The 13,670-nt window shown below is 40.7% G+C and overlaps 1 protein-coding gene across 2 annotated transcripts; it reads right to left on the bottom strand.

Annotated features, from left to right (window-relative positions):
- Positions 1–4,197: 4,197 nt before the first annotated feature.
- PSI-P (photosystem I P subunit) lies at positions 4,198–11,565 on the bottom strand. 2 transcript variants are annotated; one of them, XR_015976360.2, is made up of 7 exons: positions 11,243–11,565; positions 8,786–8,886; positions 8,594–8,680; positions 8,336–8,398; positions 7,917–8,072; positions 7,647–7,684; positions 4,402–4,503 (listed from the first exon to the last, which is right to left on the bottom strand). XR_015976360.2 is itself a non-coding variant. In XM_008799412.5 (6 exons), exons 1-6 carry the CDS (start codon positions 11,430–11,432, stop codon positions 4,446–4,448), a joined length of 537 nt encoding a protein of 178 aa, XP_008797634.1. In that variant the 5' UTR covers positions 11,433–11,562; the 3' UTR covers positions 4,198–4,445. The 2 variants fall into 2 exon arrangements, 1 of the variants encoding a protein (XP_008797634.1); XM_008799412.5 differs by lacking the exon at positions 7,917–8,072 and having other exon boundaries at positions 4,198–4,503; positions 11,243–11,562.
- Positions 11,566–13,670: the final 2,105 nt, after the last annotated feature.

Consider the following 13,670-nt stretch of genomic DNA (forward strand, 5'->3'; position numbering starts at 1 on the left):
TAGTGATAACGGAGGAGAGTACACATCAAAAGAGTTCAGAAGTTACTGCTCCGGGCATGGTATTAGGCATGAAAAAACTGTTCCAGGTACACCACAACATAATAGGGTGGCAGAGAGAATGAACCGCACCATTGTAGAGAGAGTCGGATGTATGCTAAAGATGGCTAAGTTACCAAAGGCATTTTGGGGTGAAGCCGTTCTCACTGCTTGTTACTTAATAAATAGATCTCCCTCGGTTCCTTTGGGCTTTGATATTCCAGAGAGAATATGGAGTGGAAAGGATGTCTCCTATTTGCATTTGAAGGTATTTGGGTGCAAAGCCTTTGCACATGTACCTAGGAAGCAAAGGTTGAAGCTTGATGATAAGACACTTCCTTGTATATTTGTTGGTTATGGCAATGAAGAGTTTGGATACAGATTATGGGATCCAGTGAAGAGGAAAATTATCATAAGTAGAGATTTGGTCTTTCATGAAGGCCAAACCTTTGAAGATGCTGAAATGGCCGAGAAATCTAAGGATGTGGTAGAAGATGCTATCAATTTTGTACCTATTCCGACACCTTTGCAGCATACTACAGATGGGGGGAGGTATAATATGAATCTAGCAGAGATGAGGTACCGAAAACTAGTGGCAATAATATGTTAGAAATGGGTATGGATGATGATGAGATGCTTGAAGATGAGGTTAGTGAGCAGGAGGAGCAGTCTACTCAACAAGAAAGTGCAGAACCTTAGGTCAGGAGATCTGCTAGAGAGCATAGACCATCATCAAGGTATCCTGCTTCAGAGTACATTATGTTTACTAGTGAGGGGGAGCCGGAGAGCTTTCAAAAAGCACAGTCTCATGAAGACAAGGTTAGTTGGATAAGAGCTATGCAAGAAGAGATGAACTCTTTGCTGAAAAATGACACTTATCAGCTTGTGGAGCTTCCTAAAGACAGAAAAGCATTGAAGAACAAATGGGTGTTCAAGTTGAAAAAGGATGGTAATGGAAAGCTAATGAAACACAAAGCCCGGTTGGTTGTTAAAGGCTTTAGTCAGAAGAGAGGCATTGACTTTGATGAGATTTGTTCTCTGGTTGTGAAGATGAGTTCTATCAGAGTTGCCTTGGGTTTGACAGCTAGTTTGGACCTTGAGCTAAAGCAATTAGATGTTAAAACTGCATTTCTTCATGGTGATTTGAAGGAAGAGATCTACATGGCTCAACCTGAGAGGTTTGAGGTGAAAGGTAAAGAGCACTTGGTTTGCAAGTTGAAGAAAAGTCTTTATGGGCTTAAGCAAGCACCAAGGCAGTGGTACAAGAAGTTCGACTCATTCATGGTCGATCATGGGTACAAAAGAACAGATGTAGATCATTGTGTTTACTTCAAAAAGTTCAGTGGTGGGAACTTTATTATTCTCTTGCTCTATGTAGATGATATACTTATCTTGGGTCAAGATGCAAAAATGATTGTGAAGTTAAAAGAAGCTTATTTAAGTCTTTTGATATGAAAGATTTAGGTGCAGCACAACAAATTTTGGGCATGCAAATTTATCGTGATAGGAAGGCAAAGAAATTGTGGTTGTCACAAGAGAAATATGTTGAACGAGTGCTTCAAAAATTCAACATGGCAAATACTAAGTCAGTTAGCACTCCTCTTGCTAATCACTTTAAGCTTTCTAAATGCTCATATCCATCTACTGAAGATGAAAGGAAATCCATGGAGGCCATTCCATATTCATCAGCTGTGGAGAGTCTTATGTATGCTATGGTGTGCACACGACCAGATATTGCCCAAGCAGTTGGTTTGGTTAGCAGGTTTCTTTCAAATCCGGGCAGAGATCATTGGGAAGGTATGAAATGGATTTTCAGGTACTTGAGGGGTACTTCTGAGTTGTGCTTGAGGTTTGGTGGCTACAAACCAGTGTTAGAGGGTTTTACAAATTCTGATATGGCAGGAGATTTAGACCACAGGAAGTCCACTTCAGGATATCTGTTCACATTTGTTGGGGGAGCTGTTTCATGGTAGTCAAAGCTTCAAAAATGTGTTGCATTGTCCACTACAGAGGCAGAGTATATTGCTGCTACAGAAGCCACCAAGGAAATGCTATGGATGAAGAGATTTCTTCTTGAGCTTGGGATATCGCAAGACAAGTTTGTGGTATTTTGTGATAGTCAGAGTGCTATGGATTTGAGTAAAAGTGCTACGTATCACTCTCGTACGAAGCATATAGATGTGAGGTATCATTGGCTACGTGATGTAGTAGACAAGCAACAAGTGCGGCTTGAGAAGATACACACAGATAAGAATCCTTCTGACATGATGACCAAAGTGCTTCCTAAAAAAAAGTTTGAGCTTTGCGCCAAGTTGGCGGGTTTAGGCTCCCGGTGAGGAGTCATTAGTTGGTTCTCCTCCCTCATGGGCTTGGAGGGGGAGATTGTTATGTGGTTTGGGCCTTTTCTTTTAGTCCAAGCCCATGGAACCTCTTAAGTCATTTTAAGCCCAACTTTAAAGGCTGGGTGTTGTTTTTTCTGGATATAAAAATAGAAGCACGAAAATCAGAGCTCTTTGTGAGGGAAGACGGCTAGGGTTTGGGGAGAGCTTGTGTGTCCTACTCCTATGTTCATTGATACTCATTGAAGCTTGTGTTTTCAAGGGTGTAGTTTCTTCCAACAAGTTGTTTGGAAGATTTTGTGTTGAAATTGGCTTGTTCATGCTCATGAGGTAACCCTTGTCTTTCTCCTCTTTTTGGATTGTGTTGGCTCAAGTGATATATGTTGATACTTGAGTAGAAATCACTGTAATTTGTTTATTATAATGGAAGTTTGATCGGAGCATGACCCGTGGATGTAGGCTGTATGCCGAACCACATTAAATCTTGTGTCTTTTGTGTATGCCTTCTATGTGTTTGATATTTTGCCACTTAGAATCAGTCCATACATTTTGCTTGCCTAGCATTGGTATTTGTGGTGACTAGCTTCCATAGACTTTGTATTCATAAACTTACACGTAGTTGGCCATATTTGGTTGAGTTTGTGATCTCACAAAGTAAAGGAGTGTTTTTTCTCTACAACTAGGACGTCAAAAACCTTTATAAGAAATAGATATTTAGTTATCAATCTCAACCATGGAATCAAAAGGAATGGATCCAATTGCCACTTAGAGCACCGTTATTGTTTTGTAATAGTAGAAAGAGAGACTCATCTAATAATAATGAGATCATTTCCAGGAGCTGAGTTGAGAATTGGAGGTAAGAGAAAAGTCAGAAGTGGAAAGTACTTCCAACCCACCATTGATATTAGAATGAGAATAGAGATAGTCTAGTTGTTTGTTAACATTGGAGTCCGCATAGCGTCATTTGTTATTCCATGTTGCCTTTGCATTCAATTACGTAAGTTCATACCGTTGAAGCTGTAACTACTAATTCACCGCTAAGAAGGTACCACTATTACTCATTTAGTTCCTGATGTAGGCCCAAATTTGACGCTCAAAACTTATTTCAACCGGACTCAGATTCCTAAGCGGATCGGGATAAGAAAAGTCACAGGTAGCCCTCCTCTTAATTTGGGACTCTATGAGTCCAATCCCAGCCAGACTGTGACTCCACTACAAAAGCAGGGCTAGGAGATCCAGGTACACATTGCGCATCTTATGTAGATATTATATCACTATTTTGCTCTTTAGAAATTCTTCTACTCTTCTGTTCTCCAAAGCTCTGTATAACTAAAGCATTATAGGTCCTCAGCTAGATTAGTTTTGGTAACCTTCGATATCTTTTTGGTTCTTCTTCTGTGCAAATCGGAGTTCTTCTTAGAGCAGATTCTCCTGTGCATCTCGACCTTTTTTTTCTTTGTTGAGACATCTCGACCTTCATCGGACACACTCCTGTTTTCCATCTTCTTTCTCTTCGACAAGAGTTGAATCAATCGGATGCTTTCTCCCCAAAAAACATGGGAGTACAATTTCACTGAATAACAAAATGGATTCTCAGTGGCCAAGGCTGGAGGCTTCGAGTATTATTATGGCACTTTCTTTTTCGATAGTAGCTAAAATTATGGCACTTTATTTGAGTGTACTGAAGTACGCCTGGAGCACACCACAAACCAAATAATCCCACCACTTGGATATCCATCAGAACACCTCATAAGGAATTGAACAAAACCTGCCCCTTCATGAGGCTGGTCCCAGATCAGCACAACTGTGAGGAGTGGTTGGCTAGAGCCGGACAAGTTCAGGGGTGGCATGGCACCCTGTTTCATAAGATCATGAATAGATAGATAGATACAGAATGTGATTAATCTGACATATTAACCAAGGTTAGAAGCTTATGGGATAAAGATATCAGAGAAAAACATGGAACAACTACAAACTTCTCATTCTTGGAAAAATAACTCTTCCAGTGCATGACTCAACCACATCCCTACAGCTTCTTGAGGCATGACATGATCACCTGTGGATGCTTAATTAGCTGCTCCCAATAATGTCACTATAGGTGCTCTTGATTTTTTCTATCAAAGCTTCCCTGAAACCCATTAAACAAAAGAACGACGATAAGGATATGGCAGCAAAACCCTTACCAGGGGATATTTCACGTCTAACAGAAGAAGAAAATAACATCTATTGTTGATAATGAAAATAATGAGGATTATTAATGCTATGATTGTCGTTCATATATAAACATGGTTTTACCCAATATCTCCAAATGAGATAATTATACCAACTTGCTAAATTAAATTCCCAAGCCTAAACTTCATTTTTTTGTCGAAGTAGTGAATGATAGCCACAAACTCATGGTATCATTTGCTGTGAAATAAAAAGCCGCTAAATAGGGAACTGATTTATTCTCCTCCCAATCTTGATTTGACTCAATCAATGCACTCTGGCTTGATGAAAGCGCAGGGCATCATACATTGGTGAAAAGACTGTCCATGAATAAGAACTATTGCCGTTAAGTAAATCGACCTTAATTTAATTGGAGCATATGTGAAGGATTAAATTAATCTGCTGAACCATTGCACTCGGATAGCCTAACAAATATGAAGCAACAATATCTCATAAAATAACAAATTAGGACCAAACAAGTGGTTGTCTATGTCACCACAAACCATGGAGGCAGAACCAAAAGAAACTGGTGTAAAACCATCTGATAAAAGTCCAATGATTCCTGATCAAATTTCCTAAATGACGAAACTTGACTGAACATAAGGTTCATAGAATACTACTAATAATTGTAGTTGATTTATAAGATAGAAAATAGTCATGGTTGCAGTCATTCGTCATATCAACTTATTTTTCTTGACTCCCCTGTCCTAAAAAGAATCAAAATCCCATGATTTCACTGAATTATGATAAACTTTGGTAGCAAATAGATGGGTTTTTTTTTTGAAGGATAGCAAATAGGTGGTTATTTAAGTCTTAAAATTGTCCCAAAGACCATCTTTGACAAAAAGGCATCGACATGAAAAGATGTGAGCATGAAATCGACCTCTACATGATTATGATAAACCTGGATTTCTAAGACTATAATTTGGAGTAACCATCAAGCCTTGTCCCAACTTCTTGGGGTCGGCTTTGTGAATCCTTCTGATTGTTTGCATCAGTCACTATTTTTATGGGCTATATCTGAAGTTGCTGGATTGCTCACTAATTCTTTTCCTTACAACTTCCACTAATGTTAGACCTTTTGCTACAGATTCAAGCACCTCTCCACATGAAAACCTCCTCATATCTTTGTTGCACATGCCTATACAATCTATATCGGTTCTCAGTCACTATATATTCACGTAGTGCAACACCCAAGTCTCCTCTAATGGATCCATTCCGCAATCTATCTTCCTTCTTCTGTCACACAAGCACTTCAACAAGATCAATGTGTTTTTCCCTTTTTTATTGCCCAACATTTTGAACCATTTATTGTAGCCTAATTTTCCTTCTACAGAATGATCTCTTGATTTATCAAAACATCCAATCGATCACCTTCAGATCTCAAAAACATCTCTTCATTTCATTCTAGCTCAAAATATAATTGCTATATCTTTGCTGTTTATATATTTGATCCATGATAACCTGTCACATTATGCTACTGTTGGTCATGAATTTTAAACCATATAATTTGGAGAAAACATTTTGAAGAAGGTATGTGATGGATGAAACAAATAATTTGGATGATATTCTATGTTCGTGTAGTATTTATATTAATCCATTCTATATTTATGGAACAATACATTGACTAATGAAAGAAGCTATAATTCACTTGTATCAAAGTGGTGCTTATAAACAAAATGATTTTTATGTAAGAAGTTTTGGCAGCAGAAGAGTATAATGACCAGAACCATAATGGTCTAGATGTTTTCTTGTGAAGTGAAAGTTTCTATCAAGCGTAAATGAAGTTTCTATTGAGCATATAGGCAAGAATAAATAATCAATAAGTGCCCCATGATCATTTGTCCCGATCCTATATTGCTAGCATTGGTTCTTTGAATTCAAGTGCCAATACTGGTGGTTGTGCTGGTCACCGGCTGGCATAGCATGTGCTGTGCCATGGCATGCGAGAAAAAAGAAAAAAAAATCTTTTGGTTTCATTTCTAGAGATACCATGACATATCATCTCATGTTGAACTGGCATGGGGACCGGTGCAGCTTTCTATGTGGCAATGCACAGTATCAAGCATGCATGCATGCCAAGTAACCGCACCAGCCTAGTGCAGCACAGCGTGGTAGGCATGGACTGGCATTTGAATCCTTGATTGCTTGGCATATAGATTCACGTAGGTTAGAGGTATACTAGTTCTATTCTTTCACCCATTTTATTTTTCTGGATGATTCTAGAATGAAATTACTACACAAGGAGACATTTAAGATTGTTGGGAATTTTTAAGAAATAAATCATTCATTTGGTTTATGACAGATATCTGAACAATGGATATAGATAATGCATGATTCATGAAAATATAAAACTGAATTTTCGAGAACATGAAAGATTACATTGATAATAGTACTAAATATTTTAGGTACATTGTGTGCAAATATGTGGGTGCATTGGAAGCAGCTAATGAAAACATACATTGCAATCAGTGATTGTTAGAAATTAAATAATTTACAAATAATCCTAGTTTTTCTTTCTTCCAATTTATATTTGCATTTCAAAGCCTTTTTTTTGACTTCGAGTAAGAAGTTCATTGTTACAATGACTTTCAAAAATTAAAAAATGCTTTGAGGGTTGACAACTTCGCATGTCTTCCACTAGTAAAGAAGCATCCTACTCATGGAATACAAGGATTAAAAGCTAATTAGGTGGGCAGGGGTATGTGAATGGAAATCTTCACTCTGTTGCTTGATTCATATAACCCACCTAGAGAACATGAAGAAGGGGAATCTAGTAAATAATCCTAAGCATCATCCTAATCTATTGCACTTAACATGACTAGCTATCACCACTGCAGATTTCAAGCAGGTTTTGGAAAATATAATTGATAGTAAATTATTTCCTTTTGCAAACAATTTCCTATTAGCAGATAAGAGATTCTATCACCACCATGTTAGGTAGATTGTGAGCCTCATAAACATACAGTTGTTTATATAGTGAAAGGGGTTTAGTCACATGACAGTGATAGGACATAAAGTTATAGTAGGAATATGATTCAAAGTAGCAGAGTTTGAGTCTACCTGTCAGGCTTGAAAACCAGGTTACGATATGCAAACCACTGTACAGGTAACAAAGAAAAATTAGTAGTAACATATGAAAGTTTTGGCAAGAAAACAATCTAATTTAACAGTCTAGAGAATAGTTAACTATTCATGAAAAAATAATAAACTCAACATTACACTTTTCATGCATGCTGTGGATGAAAGACAAATATTAAATTGTCTTCATGCTGTATTTAGCTTGGATCAGGAAACACTAAACAGTATGGCTGATGCGCAAAGTTTCCATACCTCGAACAGATAACTTTTTATATATGAAAAGTTAATTTCCTCGAGTATACACTGCAGCTGCCATGGATCCCAGCTCTAAATACTAAATAGAAGATTCTCCCTATTCCACTTTATCATTGAGGCACAGAACAGAATTGGACTCGGACTATGCACTCTCTGGGCAAATAAAGACCATTCATCTCCATTTACATAATGATGCAATAGATGTTTGGCTTTATGAAGATGATATACTTCAAAAAAAAAAAAGGATTATGTATGAAGGACTACTTGGACAGATCATATGCATTTGTACAAAATGCTAGATGAATCCTTTATGATACCACACATGGTTGCATAACAGAAGGGAAAAAAATATAATTACATGGTTTTCTGTCACTAGATATCATGTTCATAAAAAAGAGCCACAAGTAAGAACTTACCCCTGTGTAACCGATTCCTACAAGTTCAAGAACACCAGGAACTATAGGAAGCCTATCAATTGCCTGCACACATAAATTCATTTTCAAAATCTTCATTAAGAATCTGAAATTTCTCAGACAGAGATTAAAGTTCCTTACAGAAATTAAAGATGCTTGGTTTTGAAACTATTTGATCTTGGCATTAATGGTGAGACTCTATGTACATTAACTATTTATCTACATTGTTGCTGAGATTGGCAATATCATGTTTTTAATTACCGAGATCATTCCACTGGTGCTCCAGAGTGCAACAGCTACAGCAAACGCAAGGGAAGTCACTGCATACTTATCTTCAAGTCTTTCCCACTGTCTACAAAAAATAGTCATAGTTGTAATCTTATATTTCCCACAACATAGATGGAATATCCTTGATTTTGAATATGTACTGAAAAATAATAATGAAAAACAGACCGCTTCTTGCATGGTTTTCACAATTTCTGGAAGCTCAGTCGCAACTTCAGCAGGTGTTTCTCCTGTGGCCATGGTGATAACATTTCTTGCAATTTTTTGACCTAGATCAGTACAAGCAAGATGACAGAATTAAGTTAGCGCTTTCTCTGTTTTACTGTTGCATTAGTTGAGTTCATGCGAACAATAAGGTAGTTAACACCTACCTTCCTATTGGACTTAGGTACCTAATTTAACTAACAGCTACAAAGATAGCTAGAAAACAATTACATCAACCTGGCTCAGTTTAAAGACCATGCTTAAATTAGGATCAATTCTTTTTTGAGAGAAAGTTAGGCACCTAAATGCCTAACAAGTTTTCAGTAAGGCACTGAGGACCAGTTCTTGAATAACACAACCAAGACATGATTGGTCTCAAAGCAAACAAAACCAAGGTTTCATGTATCATGCCAGCTGTGCACCTAGGATGGTTAGATGTAGATGAATAGATCTTTCTTAGATCTAGGGGTTTTCAGATTTTGTCAGGGGAAAATGTTGCAACATAAGGTGACTTTTCAAAAACAGCACCGTGATAATGAGAAAGATAAATAGCAGGTTACTATGATATCCACTTGGCTGAAGTTCATCAATACCCCCTGCTCTCATAGTTTCCACATTGTGTTAAACTTTTATTGCAAATACTCGGCCATCATATTTATATGGATGCAAACTAATCAGCTGCTATTAAGCCTTTCAAGTTAAAATCCAGAAGCTGATGGCATGAGAATACAATATTAAAAGTTCAAATTAGGTGCCTTCTAGAGTCCCTCAGTTTTCGAACGCAATTTGGTTCACAAATCAGTATACCTACCATACAGTTAATAGTCTCTCTGGAGGTATAAGTTGATGTATCAGCATTAGGCATGTAAGCTCAAAAATCCGATTTCAAGTATGTGCATATATTGGCCAGATCACTTCTATAACTTGACCGTACCATGAAATGATGATTTTACACCCCCATGCACCTCCTCCATTGCATCACTCCCCCACCCCCTCCAAAAAAAGAGTGGGGGGATTGCAGCAGTTGCAGCAGTTTGCTTTTCTTTCATTTAACCAATGCCAATAATACCCTCAAAACAAGGCTACAGTTTGCTAAAATAAATTTCTAGTGGACCATATTGGAATCGAGATTGATTTGTCTTAAGGAGGTTTTAGATGTATATTTTCAAAAAAAAGCACAGGAATACTTTTTTTAAGAAAAATGGAGGCTAGCTGCCACTCATTTAATTGAGAAAATGAAATGGGACAAACAAAAGTGAGCTAAAATTCCTAAAAGAAAAGGAAATAAATAGACATAAAAGCTCATCACAGTAGGTATAATTCACAACCACCCCTAGCACAAGAAACAAGAGTCAAAACTAGGTATCCAAACAAAAAGTCACCCCCAAGCTACAAAATAAAGCAATCACTCCACAAATAGAACAAGAACGTCAGTCATCCTGTTGTGTGATTCTTTCAGCAGTCTCAAAAACTCAGATAAAAACAAACCCCCTTCAGCCTTTTCCTCCTCTAGGGAAAAACTCTCTGTCCTTCCTTTCAAGATCCCGTAATATTAATAGACAATAGGATGTCTGGTGCATAAAGCTTTGTTTGGATCATTTTTCCATTACAAACGCAGGTTGTGATCAAAACATCACCTCGAGAGATCTTGAAGGCAGCAATGATAACTTAATGCATATGAAGAAATATAAAGAAACCAAAGAATAGAGGAATGACAACAGAAAAAGGAGGAGGCAGGGAGAGGCAGACAGTTTATTTAGGTTCAACAGGCTGTGCACCCTTTATTTGTTAATTGAATAAATAGTGTTTTCCTTCACTTTTACAGTTTAATGACCAAAATGATCTTCCAATGGCTGGCTGACAAGGAAATATCAATCAAAATATAAACAGGTCTAAAATCCATCTGTCAGATCCCCACTGCCTAATATTAAGCACCATTATGTCTTACCACATATATGCATTACAGGAATCATGATAAAAATGATCAATTAGTAATCATCCAAGCTTATTCTGAAGCCAGAGAATAAAAATTAAAGCTTCTAGCAATTCTCAGGGACTGTCTTCCTGACAAGGTTTTGAGAATTAGTTACTAGCTACTCCCTTGGACATGATATAGATGGAGTGACAATGTTGGCTAGATTTTCTATGGGTTGATTTAGTAGATTACAACCTTATTGGTCCTTCTATCAGGAATTATGCCAAAGTCATAAGTGATTTCAACCATACAGCTTATTAGCTAGACCCTTCAATGGACATGGAATGACGAGTATGGATGATCCTTGGAAATGGCTCTACAACACAGAAATGCCGAGCGCTGGAGTGCATGGAGCACTCATGCATTCATTTCCAAGAGTCATAGAGAGAGCCGTATAACACGTGTGAGAGACCATGCATTCATTTTTATTATGTAGACCGGTGTACCTTTGCTTGTAGTTGGATTCATCGTGAACAAAGGGCTTAATGTGCGTAGGTACGCGACGCGGGGCGGCGGAGGAGGCAGCGTCGGAAGGCCGACGCAGTGCGGGGTCTGCGGACGGGCGGCGGGCGCCTTTCCGTCGGCGAGAGCCGGCGAGGTGAGGCCGCAGGTGGCGCTGGTGGTGGTGGAGGCCATGGCTCTCAGATCTCAGGAGATGAGTTCCCTCCCTCCGTTTCCGTTCTCAGGACCACGCTTAAAGGATTGGAGAAGTGGGGATATTGTGAATAGGCGGAACGCGCATCGCCACTCGTGTTCGTGTGGCATCCGGATGGTGCCAGATTTGAGGAGAGGATAGGAGTTTGTATGGCTTCTCTCATTGGTTGGGACCTCACCGGCAGAGCCTTACCTGTGTTATCCCGTGCTGTGGTGTCAAAGTTTATAGAATGGAAGATAAGGGGACGCACAAACTTACTAAAGATATTAGATTTTTAGTTTTTATTTTTTTTAGCTAATATGATTGCTTTTTGATTTAAAATAAAATTTTGTTTTTATTATTATTTATTTTGATACACCAGTTGCTTACACTAATCTCACATGAGCATACCCAACAGAGTCAAAAAAAAAAGAAAAAAAAAAAAAAGAATACAGCTCAGTGGTGGGAGAACCTGATCTCTTATTTTAATAAATGTACAACAAAAACTGCATACTTTATATTATATTGTTGTCTTCAGGCTTCAGCCGTGACCCAACCCAAGGTGCCGTGAAATATTTACGCTGGACCGTGCTTACGATATGTTTGTTTAACGAGAGGCAGGCCCGTAACAAACCGGGTGGTTCTATATACACCCCCCCCTATTGCTCAGGACACCCCCCAAAAAATTAAAAAAAAATTAAATACTCTCTACACCCCCCCCCCCACCCCCCCCCCCCCCCCCCCCCCCCCCCCCCCCCCCCCCCCCCCCCCCCCCCCCCCCCCATTTGCTAAGGACACCCCTAAAAAATTAAAAATTCCCTAAATTACCCCCCACCCTTCCCACCCCCTCACCTAAATTGCTCTCTACACCCCCCAAACCCCCCCCCCACCCCGCTCTTCCCCTCCAAAACACCCGCCGGCGGAGGAGGAGGGGGGAGGCGGAGGAGGAGGACGGGAGGCGGGGGGAGGCGGAGGGGAGGTGGGGGATGGGGAGGAGGAGGAAGGAGGACGGGGAGGTGGGGGGAAGAGGAGTGAGAGGAGGTGGCGGAGGAGGAGGGGGGAGGCGGAGGAGGAGGACGGGGAGGTGGAGGGGGAGGTGGAGGGGGAGGACGGGGAGGTGGAGGGGAGGACGGGGGGAGGTGGGGGATGGGGAGGAGGAGGAAGGAGGACGGGGAGGTGGGGGATGGGGAGGAGGAGGAAGCGGGCGCAGGGGGGAGGGGGGGAGGAAGACGAGGCGGAGGGGTGATGGGGGAGGCGGAGGAGGAGGAGGAGGAGGCGGAGGAGGAGGACGGGGAGGTGGGGGATGGGGAGGAGGAGGAGGAGGGGGAGGGGTGATGGGGGAGGCGGGGAATCAGAAGGGGTAGGAGGGGGGAGGCGGAGGAGGAGGACGGGGAGGTGGGGGATGGGGAGGAGGAGGAAGCTGGGCGCAGGGGGGAGGGGGGGAGGAAGAGGAGGAGGAGGGGTGATGGGGGAGGCGGAGGAGGAGGAGGAGGAGGCGGCAGTGAGGAGGAGGGGGAGGGGAGGAGGCGGCAGTGAGGAGGAAGGGGGGGTGTACTGAGAAAATTTCAAGGGCAATATGGTAGTTACAGTAAAGGTTAGTTTGGGTTTTTTTTTTTTTGGTTTTTGGGGGGTGTCCTTAGCAATAGGGGGGGTGTATATAGAACCACCCTAACAAACCCTGGCTACAAGTTACAACATTGTCCGAGAAATTTGGATGAATAACAGTCTTGCCTAATAGTATCTGTGTCGGCCTGCAAAAATGCTTCGATTAGAAGGCGATAGACTAACGGGGCCCAATATGCAGCTCCAACCTACCTTTAGAAGAATGAGAAAATCAGAGAGCCTTTTAAATTACACCAATTTCTTTATGTACATGTATATAGAACCTATTGGGGGGAATAAGATTTTTTCCCAAATGACACAAATGCCCCTAAGAAGCCGCACAACCTCCAACCCTGGATGGCCGAAGTCGGCGTCCGACCTCAGAACGCCCGACCTCAAGACGACTGACCTCGAGACCTCTGATCTAAGAAAAACCCCGATGTTCGAGGTCTACTCTTGTCAACCACCTACTACGGCCGTGCACCTCTGAGGTCCGGCCGAGGACCATACCCTGACGCCCCTCTGGCATTTATTGCGCATGGCCGCTGTAACCCTCCGGCTTACTCCACAATAAATGCGGATCTCCGGCTTACTCCACAATAAATGCGGATCTCCGGCTTACTCCACAATAAATGCGG

This window comes from Phoenix dactylifera, chromosome 3, assembly GCF_051530095.1.
Source record: "Phoenix dactylifera cultivar Ajwa chromosome 3, Ajwa_hap1_PhDact_Kaust_v1.1, whole genome shotgun sequence".
Taxonomy (NCBI): Eukaryota; Viridiplantae; Streptophyta; class Magnoliopsida; order Arecales; family Arecaceae; genus Phoenix; species Phoenix dactylifera.

What these genes read in the sequence shown, in the direction of transcription:
- PSI-P (XM_008799412.5), bottom strand. Translation starts at nt 11,432, where the DNA reads ATGGCCTCCACCACCACCAGCGCCACCTGCGGCCTCACCTCGCCGGCT. An exon ending in GCACCAGTGGAATGATCTCG is followed by an intron (nt 8,399 to 8,593) that starts GTAATTAAAAAC and finishes TTATGTGTGCAG; the next exon opens with GCAATTGATAGGCTTCCTAT. An exon ending in CTGGTTTTCAAGCCTGACAG is followed by an intron (nt 4,504 to 7,646) that starts GTAGACTCAAAC and finishes AATGGGTTTCAG; the next exon opens with GGAAGCTTTGATAGAAAAAA.